This window comes from Rhinatrema bivittatum, chromosome 8 (assembly GCF_901001135.1).
Source record: "Rhinatrema bivittatum chromosome 8, aRhiBiv1.1, whole genome shotgun sequence".
Taxonomy (NCBI): Eukaryota; Metazoa; Chordata; class Amphibia; order Gymnophiona; family Rhinatrematidae; genus Rhinatrema; species Rhinatrema bivittatum.
This window is the reverse complement of record NC_042622.1, coordinates 185,352,306-185,364,952: the sequence shown is the minus strand read 5'-3', so window position 1 is coordinate 185,364,952 and position 12,647 is coordinate 185,352,306. Positions and strand designations below refer to the sequence as shown.

Genomic DNA, 12,647 nt, shown 5'->3' with positions numbered 1-12,647 from the left:
TGAAGAGTGGCTTTTGCGGTTAGAACAATGGGCTGGGCAGCAGGAAAACCAGGGTTAAAATCCCATTTCCTCCACTGGCACAACTTGTGACCTTAGGGTAATTTTATCTCCTGTAGCCTCAGATAACCACTTATATTGTAAGCTCTTTTGGAGAGGGATTTAATGTACCTGAATGCTAATAATGCTATAAGTCATCTTGTGCGTCAATTGGAAAAGTGGCATAAAAATACAAATATTAAATTATTATTATTATTATTAATTCATTCTATTATTGTCTCACTGACACACAGAAGTGCATTGTATGCAGCTGGATCATACTAGGTCCAAACCCCTCTCCCCAGTATTCTGAACACATTTAAGTCAAGAGACTCAAGAACTAGACCTATGCGAATCTTATGAAAATTAAGCCTGGTGACCAATGTTCCCTCTAATTGTTTGTGGGCTGTGTGCAATGTAGCGTATAGACTTGTGCACAGTGTTCCTTGCTGGCTGTAAAAATTGGTAATAGAGCAGGGAGTGGAGATGGAGGACACTTTCCTCTTTGGGTGATTGCAAGAGTTAATCTATTTTAAAAGCTACTTGTCATTATGCAGTTAATTAAGGAGAAATAAATCAACCAAACAGTAAAATACAACTTTAAAAAAATGATCATATTATAATACTATTTCAGTTTCTGTTTCTGACAGGGTGGGACTGTTGGCATTCAAATAGACTGGGACTGTGACCTGGACTGGCCTGCGAGGTTCTGTAAACCTACGTACACGTTTCTGTCGCTTGATGATATGGAAAGCAAGGTTTCACAAGGCTTTAACTTCCGGTAATCTTCAATGTTCTATGTTCCATTACATTTGTACCCTGCCTTATCAATCCCTAAGGATCAGTCTAAGTGTCTCCCAACAATTTCAAAAAATATAATTCATAGATACATTTGATAAATACATTTCATAAACATAATACAAAATACTACAAACTAAATAATAACAGTAATTAATACGCTATCACTCAGCTGAAACTCATTCCCTCCTCCCACTAGGGAAAAAGGCCAGCAGGGAACATACTAGATCATACAGACATAATTATATGACCCAGTTATGAAAACATCCCCTTCAAATCTGATCCCATCAGCTAATAAACAGAATTCACTGCCCACAGAAATCACCCTTCTCTTGACTCCCAAAAGACTTCCTAAAACCCAGAAAATTATAATTCCGAGGGCCACCCTTACAGTGAAGAAAATAATTTAATATTTCCTTATTCAGTTCTCCCCCCCCCCCCCCAGTAAGGACAATCCAATCTAACATTTGGCTCCATAACACAGAAACAGCAAAACTGGGTCATTCACTCACAATTTATTCCCTAAGGAGCTCCCCAAAGGGTGACCCCCCCCCATGCCCACCCCCACCCCTACTCACTTTGGGTTGCACCTTCAGAGTTGTTCTACCCTGTGCCAGGCTGTCTTTAATGATCAATCTGCAATGACGTTAGCAGGAGGGGGCAAAGTCAGCATCCCCCCCACCCTAGAGTGGCCTGGATAGCAGCTAAAAAAGCAATGGCATACCTTGGAATGGAAAGGGGGAATGATTGCAAAACTCCTCTCCCTGAGCACAGCACATCTGGGCAGGAACAACTGGACATCACCCTTGATGCTGAAAATCTTGCCCTGTCCTGGGGGGGGGGGGGGCCTCGAAGACCTAACAATTTCAAAGTTGGGTGGGAGGTGTCATTTTTCATGCAGGGTTTGGGAGAGATTGTCAGAGTGGGTAAGTGGGTGGACCAATAAGATGGATGGGAGTTTTTTCTCATCATTTTTGATGGTATGTTCTACTAGTCAGTGTATAAAGTTAGATTATGAAATTCAAGGCAAAATCAAGTTGAGCAGTCTTGAGTTGAGCCTTGAACTGAGTTAGAACTGGTTGATCGACAGATGCTGGAGATTGTGGCAGACAGTTTACTTTCCTCCATACAACATAGGAGATTTTCTATGGGCATAGACTCTTCATTTCTTGTAAGATGACATGATTATAAACCCTCTCTAAGTCAGGAACCTACCTACTTATCTGAATTGTAACTCACCTTGAGCACAGATTTGGAAAGGTGAGTAACTAAATAAAAAATCCATATCATATCCTCAGACGTTATTAGATGTACAGAAAATATATAGTATATTGTTTTCCTTCAGGCTGTTCTAATGGACACACTGGTACAACACGCTTAATGTCTTCAGTGCACAGTCTCTCCAGCAGTATCTGATCTTCAGTTTTGAAAATGTAATTTTAAATTTACCTTTATTGTGAATCAGACCTAAAAGGATGGTCTAATTTAGTGCCAAATTGCAATTTTTGATTGCAAATCAGTAAAATCAGATTGATTCATCTCTAATTTGTGCCAGTGGTTTTTAAAGCATACGAAAGATTAATTATGTGCTTATAAAAATGGTGGCTAAAAAGAAGTAGAATATATGGACCCAGAGAAATGCGACATCGCCTTACATGCTAAATATTCACACTGGGACAAACAATAAAGATGTCCCACATGGAGAGGAGAAGAGAAAAGTGAAGACTCAAATGAACTGAACCAATTCATGGTGAACCTGTAAGATGTAGTAGGGCAGATGGACAAACTAAAGAGTAGCAAATCGTCTTACTAGTAATTTGTAACCCATCATTAAATTCATCCATTGTACCTGAAGACTGGAGGGTGGCCAATATAACCCCAATATTTAAAAAGGGCTCCAGGGGTGATCTGGAAAACTATAGGCTGATGAACCTGATTTAATTGCTGGGTAGATGCATGGAAACTATTCTAAAGAACAAAATCACAGAACATATAGATAGACATGATTTAATGAAGTCTTCCTCACAAATTTGCTACATTTTTTTTGAAGGGGTTAATAGCATGTGGATAAAGATGTATTTAGATTTTCAGAAGGCATTTGGCAAAGTCCCACATGAGAGACTCCTAAGAAAATGTTAAAGTCACGGGATAGGAGGCAATGTACTTTTATGGATTGCAAACTAATTAAAAGATAGGAAAAACATCAGTTTTCTCAGTGGAGAAAGGTAAACAGTGGTGTGCCTCAGGGATCTGTACTGAGACCTGTGCTTTTTAATATATTTATAAATGATCTGGAAAGGGAACAAAGCATGAGTTGAACAAATTTGGAGATGACACAAAATTATTAAGAGTAGTTAATCATAAGTGGATTGTGATAAATTGCAGGAAGACCTTGCGAGACTGGAAAATTGGGCTTCCAAATGGCAGATGAAATTTAATGTGGGCAAGTGCAACGTGATGCATATAGAGAAAAATAACCCACACTGTAGTTAAACAATGTTAGGTGCCATATTAGGAACTACTACTGCTAAACATTTTTATAGCACTACATGACATACACAGCACTATAGACACACAAAAAAGATAGTCCTTGCTCAATAGAGCTTACATTCTAATAAGATAAACATACAGGACAAGAGACTTGGGGTATTTCATAAAGCAAGACAATGGTTAAGAAAGAAAGAAAGAAATGAAAGTTAAGGCTGAAAGCAGACAATCAGGTCTAAGATTTAAAAGCTGTTTCAAAAAGGTGGGTCTTTAGATAAGATTTAAACATGGTGAGAGAAGGAGCATGATGCACCAGTTCAGGAAGACTATTCCAAACATACAGCACAACCAGGTGGAAAGCATGGAGTCGGGAATTGGCAGTAGAGGAGAAGGGCACAGATAGGAGTGACTAGTCCGATATGCAGAGTGCATGAGGAGGGATGTAGAGAGAAATGAGAGGTAGTGAGGTGCTGCAGAATAAAGGCATTGTAAGTGAGAATGATGAGCATGAAATATATGCGGGAACGGATAGGGAGCCAATACAGTGATTTCCGAAGAGGGGTTATGTGAGCATAGTGACTTTGGAGAAAGATAATTTGCACAGCTGAATTTAGGACAGATTACAGTGGAGAGAGATGGCTTTCCAGGAGACCTGTGAGAGCAGGTTGCAATAGTCTAAGCAGGAGCAGAGTGGATAAGGGTTCTGGTAGTGTGTTCAGAAAGGAAAGGATGGATTTTGGCAATGTTACAGAGAAAGAAACAGCATGTTTTAGCAGAGTTTTGGGTATGCATAGAGAAGGAGAGAGAGGAGTCAGATGACTCCTAGGATATGGCTGATGGGACCAGGAGGATGACAATACGATAGATAAAGCCAGAAGAATGCTGGGCTGAATAGAGAGAGGAATAACCAGTAAGAAAAAGGAGATGATAATCCCCTTGTACAGGTCCTTGGTGAGGCTTCACCTGGAGTATTGTGTTCAGTTCTGCAGACCATATTTCAAAAGGGACAGAGACAGGATGGAGGCGGTCCAGAGAAGGACGACCAAAATGGTGGGGATTTTCATCAAATGACTTATGAGGAGAGGTTGAAAGACCAAAAAATGTATACCCTGGAGAAGAGGAAGTGCAGGGGAGATATGATACAGACCTTCAGATACCTGAAAGGTTTTAACGATGCACAATTGACAAACCTTTTCCATTAGAAAGAAATCAGTAGAACTAGGGATCACAAAATGAAACTCCAGGGAGGACAACTCAGAACCAATGTAGGGAATATTTCTTTACAGAGAGGGTGGTGGATGCCTGGAATGCTCTTCCAGAGGAGGTGATGACAAAAAACAGTGAAAGATTTCAAAGGGGCATGGGATAAACACTGAGGGATCCCTAAAGGCTAGAGGATGGAAATGAGGAAAAGAGTACATGGGTAACTTGTTGGTGTGGCGGTTAGTACCCTTAACCAATAAGCCTTCACTCTGTTGATACAACTCCATTGTTGCTCTCTGCTTCAACAGCAGGGAAAAAGAAGAAAAGGGAAATTAGATTAAGATAGCAACCCTCAAGGACATTGAATTTTACAGTTTGGGAAAACAAATAAGTATGGGGGTAACTTTCTGATGCGGCTGTTACTACCCTTAACCAATAAGCCTGATACTTTTGATGCAACTCCAACATTGCTCTCTGCTTCAATGGCATGAGGTAACGGGGAATTGGACTCAGACAGCAACCAACAAAGGCCTGTGCCTCCAGATGTCTTCTGGTTCCTGATGTCTTTCGTCCGTGTCTTCAGATGTCTTCCTGTTCCTGATGCTCTTCGTTCGTACCTTCTGATGTCCGATGTCCTTCCTGATGCCTTTGTCTTCACCTCTGCCTCCATGCCTTGGTTCCCTGACGTCCACTTTCCTGGCCTGCCGTTGTCGTGGTCTGCGACCAGTCCCACGGGTGGGCTGTGTAGGGTGCCTCACGGTGCATAGGCCACCCTCATCTCTGCACTGCAACCCTCCGGAAGACTTCTGCTTCAGTCCTAAGTTTTTATCGTTGAATCCTGTGCTTGAATCTTGTCCTGGTCTTTGGAGCCTATTGCTAATTGCCTCTGTCCATGTCAAGACTCTGTTTGATTCTGCTCCGTGCCAGTGTGGTCTGCGACCAGTCCCGTGGGAGACTGTGTAGGGTGTGCCCCGGTGCAGGCCTCTTCAGTATCTTTGTCATGTTCCGGTATTTGCTTCCATTATCTCTCCTAGAGTCTGCTATGAGCCAAGCGTGCTCTGAGACCAGTCCCGCGGGTGGACTGTGTAGGGCGCGCTGCGTCACAGTCTCGACCCAGCGCTTTGACCTCCTTGCCTTTGTCTACAGGGCCTTGATCCTTGCCTTCATATACAGTGTCCTCGCTTCAGTCCTCGTCTAAGTCTTCTGTGTTCTATGGACTCCATCTGCACTCATCCTCTGTCCGGTCTGCCACCTCTTGCTGTACCCAGCGGCAGGTCCGAAAGGGTTTGGAACGGTTGGAGGACTGTTCATCGATCAACATTGCATTGTTGGTCATCTTGGGGTGTGCAGGTCCGGTAGAGGGTCAGACCTTTTATCCTTGTCTTCGTTTCAGCCTTATCCTGCTCTTCGTTACCCGAGCTCGCACCAGCTCACCTCCCATGGTGTGTCTTGGGGCTCCTCCCTGAGTCATGCAGTTGCCCAAGGGCTCACATCATCTGCTTTAGAGACGACTGCGCCTCCGCGCCCATAACAATAGCCAAAGGCCTCCAAGCCCTCGGTTCGTAACAGCTGTCGGAGGTCGCGCTCATAAGAGGATCCGAAGGCCTCCAAGCCTCGAATCGTAACACTACATGCACCGAAGCTGGGAGATATGCGAGTGACTTGGCGCGGTGCACACTGTGGGGGATTTTAAAACCTGTGCGGGTACACGTGTATCATCTGGTACACACTAAAAAATATTTAAAGGGGCTGGGTGTGGTCTGGGAGGGGCATGGGCAGGCCAGAGCTGAGGTATGATTTCAGTACGTAACAATTTATACGCACACATGCACGCCAGGGTCCCTTTCTGCATAGCTTTACTTCTCCTACGGATGATGTGTAAGTAATAAAATAAAAAAAATAGGTTAGTTAGCAAGGTTTAAGGAGTCTGGCCTAACAGGGTAAAAGGTAGGCAAAGTAACAGGGGGTTAGTAAGGCCGATTGATTAACTGGGTGAACTAGGAATGAACTGGGAAAATGGGTTCTAGTGTCAGCGTGCGTGACTTGTAAAATCCCCCCCCCCCCCCACACTTGCGCAAGCAAGGCAGCATTTGCGCTCAAAGGTGTCAATATGAAATTGTGTGCACATGTACGCGTGAATAGCCAATTTTAAAACACGGGCATATATATGCACATATACTCACATATCTTTTAAAATTGCTGCATCCATGTGCGCGCGTCCCTGCGCAGCTCTTAAAATGTACCTCTTTTGGCTTTAGCCATAAACAGGTCAATGGAAACTTTGGCAAAGGCTGTTTCAGTTGACTGCAGAAGGCAAAAACCAGACTGGAGTGGATCAAGAATGGCTTGAGATGTAAGATAGTCAAGACAGCGGTGGTGAAAAGCACGTTCAAGTAGTTTGGAGGCAAAAGGGAGATGGGACGATAGTTGGCGGCAGGGCAGGTAGGATCCAGTGAGGGGTTTTTGAGGAGAGGTGTAATCGCAGCACGTTTGAAGGCAGCAGGAACATAGCGGTGGAGAGTGATAGATTGAGGAGGTGACAGATGGAAGGGATGACTGCAGTGGAGATAGAGCTGAGGAATCGGGTGGGGACAGGGTCAGAGGAACAAGTAGTGAGTTTGGAGGAGAGAAGTTGAGCAGTTTCCTCCACTGTGATTTCAGGAAAGGAGGCGAGAGTGGTGGAGTCTAGGGGAAGGGTAAAGGAAAGAAGTGGGGGGGAGGGGGGGAGAGGCAGATAAAGGTGACCACCCAGGAAAGAGATCTAGGTGACATACTGGACAATACATTGAAATCATTGGCTCTGTGTGCTGCAGCGGTCAAAAAAGCAAATAGAACGTTAGGCATTATTAAGAAAGGAATGGTGAATAATATGCAAAATGTCATAATACCTATGTATTGCTTCATGGTGATACAACACCTTGAGTACTGTGTGCACTTCTGGTCCCCGCATCTCAAAAAAGATATAGTTGTGATGGAGAAGGTACAGAGAAGGGCGACCAAAATGATAAAGGGCATGGAACATCAAATTAGCAACTAAAATGATAAAGGGGATGGAACAGCTCCCCTATGAGGAAAGACTGAAGAGGTTAGGGCTGTTCAGCTTGGAGAAGAGACGGCTGAGGGGGGATATGATAGAGGTCTTTAAGATCATGAGAGATCTTGAACGAGTAGATGTGAATCGGTTATTTACACTTTCAAATAATAGAAGGACTAGGGGGCATTCCATGAAGACTTCTAGCTTCTCATTTTTCCTTTAGTTGAGGGCATCTGGTCTTACCACTGTTTGTCAGGATCATCATCATTTTAATTTTGACATCTGCTCAGTACTCCAATGGATTTTGCTATCATCAACAGGTTTGCCAAGTATTACAATGAGAATGGGAAACGCAAAAGGACCTTGTACAAAGTTTTTGGAATTCGGTTCGACATCATGGTAAATGGAAAGGTAATGTCAGAACCACAACTCCCCCCACAACCTTAAATCCAGATAGTGTGCTTATGTATTTTTGAGCTGTAGACTTGGTGGAGTTTATTGTGCTGTCGATTGTCAGGCCAGCTCTGCCCTTGCCTCTAGAACAGCAAAATGCAGCTGGGTCAAAGTGGAAGGAGCTAAAAGGAGTGAAACGTAGAAGGCTTATCCTAGACAATGTTCTGAAGAATCATTTTTACCTGGCAAATCCCTGGCAAATAAAACATTTTATCTATAGTGCATGCAGTTGTCAACAGAATCCAAGTTCACTATATCTAAAAGTAGAGCAAGATTGTCTTTTGATTAAAGACCCTGTGTAAAATGCAAATTACTGTCAGGATTTTATTTTAACAATTGCCTTTGAGTGTGATTTTATATCGAGATGTAGCAATAATAGTAATTTCAATGATAAAAGAACACTAAACAGGAGAAGTTAAAAGCAGCTGTGAAAATTAATTGGAGAAGTATTTTTTCACTCAACACACAATCAAACTACAGAGTTCATTGCTAGAGGATGTGATCAAGGCAACTAGTATAGCTAGATCTAAAAATAGTTTGGACAAGTTCATAAATAGTTATTAACCAGGTGACTTGGAGACCTACCAATTGTCATAGGAAGTGAGAAGCAAGTAACTGGATCTACTTTAAAGGGTAGCCACTATCAGACAGAGGTTGCTGAGCTCAGTGGAGCATTGGTCTGACCCAGCAGGGCACTTTTTATCATCTTAAAATAAGTACAATAATTTAGCTGGTAGTACAGTTCTTTAATTACCTGTAATGGAATTTTTGTATAAAAGATAGCAAAATACTCATGTTTTGTTTTTAATTCAAATGTGTGTTTAGCAAGGGGATAACACTGTATATAAAATGTTTCTGGGATCTGGATTCATATGCTTATAAAAGAGGTTAAGCAATGTTACATAATAAAAATTCAGTGCTATCATTACTGGATGCAGAAGCTACAGCAGATTGCTTTGGATGATCAGCTCAGTTATCCTTGGAGATACTCTAGCAGCACAGCTTACATTATCGCCATTTTTTCAAATGCAATTTTATTTTCATTCTTTTATGGGCAATTTTCTCAGTGGAAGGGAGTGGACAGTGGAGTGGAGTGGAGTGAGTGCCTCAGGGATCTGTATTGGGACCCATACTTTTCAATATATTTATAAATGATCTGGAAAAAAATACAACGAGTGAGATAATCAAATTTGCAGATGACACAAAATTGTTCAGAATAGTTAAATCACAAGCAGATTGTGATAAATTGCAGGAAGACCTTGTGAGACTGGAAAATTGGGCATCCAAATGGCAGATGAAATTTAATGTGGATAAGTGCAAGGTGATGCATATAGGGAAAAATAACCCATGCTATAATTACACAATGTTGGGTTCCATATTAGGTGCTACAACCCAAGAAAGAAATCTAGGTGTCATAGTGGATAACACATTGAAATCGTCAGTACAGTGTGCTGCGGCAGTCAAAAAAGCAAACAGAATGTTGGGAATTATTAGAAAGGGAATGGTGAATAAAACGGAAAATGTCATAATGCCTCTGTATTGCTCCATGGTGAGACCGCACCTTGAATACTGTGTACAATTCTGGTCGCCGCATCTCAAAAAAGATATAATTGCGATGGAGAAGGTACAGAGAAGGGCTACCAAAATGATAAGGGGAATGGAACAGCTCCCCTATGAGGAAAGACTAAAGAGGTTAGGACTTTTCAGCTTAGAGAAGAGACGACTGAGGGGGGATATGATAGAGGTGTTTAAAATCATGAGAGGTCTAGAACGGGTAGATGTGAATTGGTTATTTACTCTTTCGGATAGTAGAAAGACTCGGGGGCACTCCATGAAGTTAGCATGGGGCACATTAAAACTAATCAGAGAAAGTTCTTTTTTACTCAACGCACAATTAAATTCTGGAATTTGTTGCCAGAGGATGTGGTTAGTGCAGTTAGTATAGCTGTGTTTAAAAAAGGATTGGATAAGTTCTTGGAGGAGAAGTCCATTACCTGCTATTAAGTTCACTTAGAGAATAGCCACTGCCATTAGCAATGGTAACATGGAATAGACTTAGTTTTTGGGTACTTGCCAGGTTCTTATGGCCTGGATTGGCCACTGTTGGAAACAGGATGCTGGGCTTGATGGACCCTTGGTCTGACCCAGTATGGCATTTTCTTATGTTCTTATGTTCTTATGTTCTTATGCAGGGAGGTAAATTCGATATCATTCCAACCATGACAACAATTGGTTCTGGAGTTGGTATTTTCGGCGTGGTAAGTTGAGTCCTGAGGACAATCAAAGTGGCACAGAGGCCATAACCAGTGCTGCACACCACCATGTCATGATTTCTAGAGCCTCTTAGATTTTCCGTGCTCCCCATGGGATCAACAAGTGCTGAGATCTGACTTGTCCTCAGATGTCTTGAAGTGATTACTGATGGTCCCAACGCTTCTTAAGTATCTATTATTTCTCTCTGTGAGAGAAAAAAACACCTTTTGTGTCTGTCTGTCTTCTAATTTCATACCTACCTATGGTTCTTTTTCCACAAATTATTATTTGAATTGACTTTTGTTGGATTTTCTTGCAGCATAACGTCAAATCTCAATGTACTCTAATTGCTTGGGTATATATTTTCTAGTTTATTTTGCCATTTTTGGTTTAAAAAGATACTCAGTAGAAATGTTTCTGGATTCAAATAGCACTTAAAAGTATTGGACTGCCTCCATGTTACTGTGGTGCAGGGTGTTTGGATTATGATCCCTCGTCTGTCAGAGCCTGATTGGGCTTGCGCATTCCAGGGAGGAATAGGGATTGACTAAGTTGGTGGCTCCTGCCAGCGAATGAGAGGCACTGAGGGTGCACCTTAGAGGAAGCTCCCTTCCAACACAAAGGTTGGCGAGGGTTTCGGCAGCTGCTTGTCACCTGGGGAGGGCGAAGGATAAAAATAGAAGTGGTGGGATGGAAAAACTTGAAAATATAGCAAACATTCACAGTTTATGCAGAAGCACATGGCCACGGAATGAGAATACCTAAACATGCCATGAATGCTGAAAATCAGAAACACAATAGCGTATTTCTCTAGTTTAAAATATTCATCTTTCAGAAAAAGAGAAGATGAAAAACTAAGTGAGATAAATAAAAGGCAACAATCAAGAATAAAGATCTTTTAAGAACAATATTTTTAGCTTTTGCTCTGGGCATCTTGACCCCAAATTCAATGGTCACCTTGCTCCGACTCTCTAGGCAAAGAATACTCAGTCCCTGTGGGCAGAGGGAATTTTTATCCCATATTTTAGTACCATATGTTATGGAGGGTGGGGAGGTCAGGAAAAGTTGAACTACAAATCCAGAAGGCTTTGGGAAAGGAGTTAAATAAATGGAACAGAGACCACATACCCCCAGTGACCACCTCAGAACTCCTTGTGCCTTACCATGCAGAGAGTCTAGAGGAAAAATCTGTGCCGGTGAGTGACTGTGTGTGTGAGGTCCTACAGAGCGGAGTCTGACTGACGGAACCACATTCCTCCTCTTGGCTTTCAGGCAACAGTCATTTGTGATTTGCTGTTACTACACATCCTGCCCATGCGGAACTACTATAAGCAGAAGAAGTTCAAGCCTACACAAAGTCACACAAGAGTAAGTGGCAAGCCTGCATACCTGAAGTCTTTGGGAGGGTTCAAGCATGGCTTGGATGCTGGAGATTAAGGGGGCCCATGAGAGATCTTTCCTCCCTGAAATACCTTCTACCAAGCCCTGCCCAAAACTATGCAAGCGAGCCTCACTCAAATATTCTATACCTAACCATACAGATTTAAAGCTTGTTTTGCTTTTTTTTTTTTACCATATGGTGGGGGTAGGCAGTCAGGCACATAAAGCCTGCAGTTTTTCCTTTAAGGCTAAGAAAACAGTGCTTACTCGCTCATATTGGATTCTGTTCAGGTTCCAGTATCTTTTATTGGGCCAAGAAAAGAATTATCCAAGAAGGGTTTCTTTCGAGACCACAAGAGTTGGATCTGAAGAAAGGTCTCAGAAAGCTCAGGCACAGCAACATCTTTGGATGGTTCCTTCTGTTGGTCCAATATAAGGCATCACAGCCCACAAAGAGTCCACTTTGTTCTAGGACCAGCCCAGCTACTAGAGCTGTACACAATAATCATGCCCTGTCTTTGTTGCCTGCTCTTCTGCAATGTGAATTTGTCACCTGACAGGATAAGATGCTTTTATGAAGGGAGTAGGGACCCACCTGATATGACTATGCCCAAATCTAATTACAGAAGAGATCGCTAATAGCTGTAAGTGGGGGATAGGAAAGGATATGCTGTTGATTACAGTACGTGGAACTGCAGTCAGTTCCCTTTAATACAAAATACTAGGGAAGTGAATCGGGCTTCGGATGATTGAAAATATCGTATGATATTTTCAAAATCGTCAGAAATCGGGGGCTCCCCAAAACGATAGGAAAACCCCACGAAATTGTTCGTGGGGGTTCTCTTATTGTTTTGGGGGAGGGCGGGAAAAACGGCACACAAAAATAACCCCTAAACCCACCCCATCCCTTTAAAACTAATCCCTTAGCTTCCCCCACCCTCCCGATCGCCCCAAAAACTTTTTACAGGTACCTGGTGGTCCAGTGGGGGTCCCGGGAGCGATC

At 42.4% G+C, this 12,647-nt stretch overlaps 1 protein-coding gene across 3 annotated transcripts in view; it reads left to right on the top strand.

Moving 5' to 3' along the window:
- P2RX1 (purinergic receptor P2X 1) overlaps nt 1-12,647 on the top strand; it is a 99,924-nt gene that overhangs the window by 78,154 nt on the left and 9,123 nt on the right. For all 3 annotated transcript variants that reach the window (XM_029612058.1, XM_029612059.1, XM_029612057.1), the window contains 4 exons: nt 687-817; nt 7,879-7,969; nt 10,204-10,269; nt 11,537-11,632. In XM_029612058.1, coding sequence (XP_029467918.1) covers nt 687-817; nt 7,879-7,969; nt 10,204-10,269; nt 11,537-11,632 — 384 coding nt within the window. The remainder of the gene's footprint in view (nt 1-686; nt 818-7,878; nt 7,970-10,203; nt 10,270-11,536; nt 11,633-12,647) is intronic.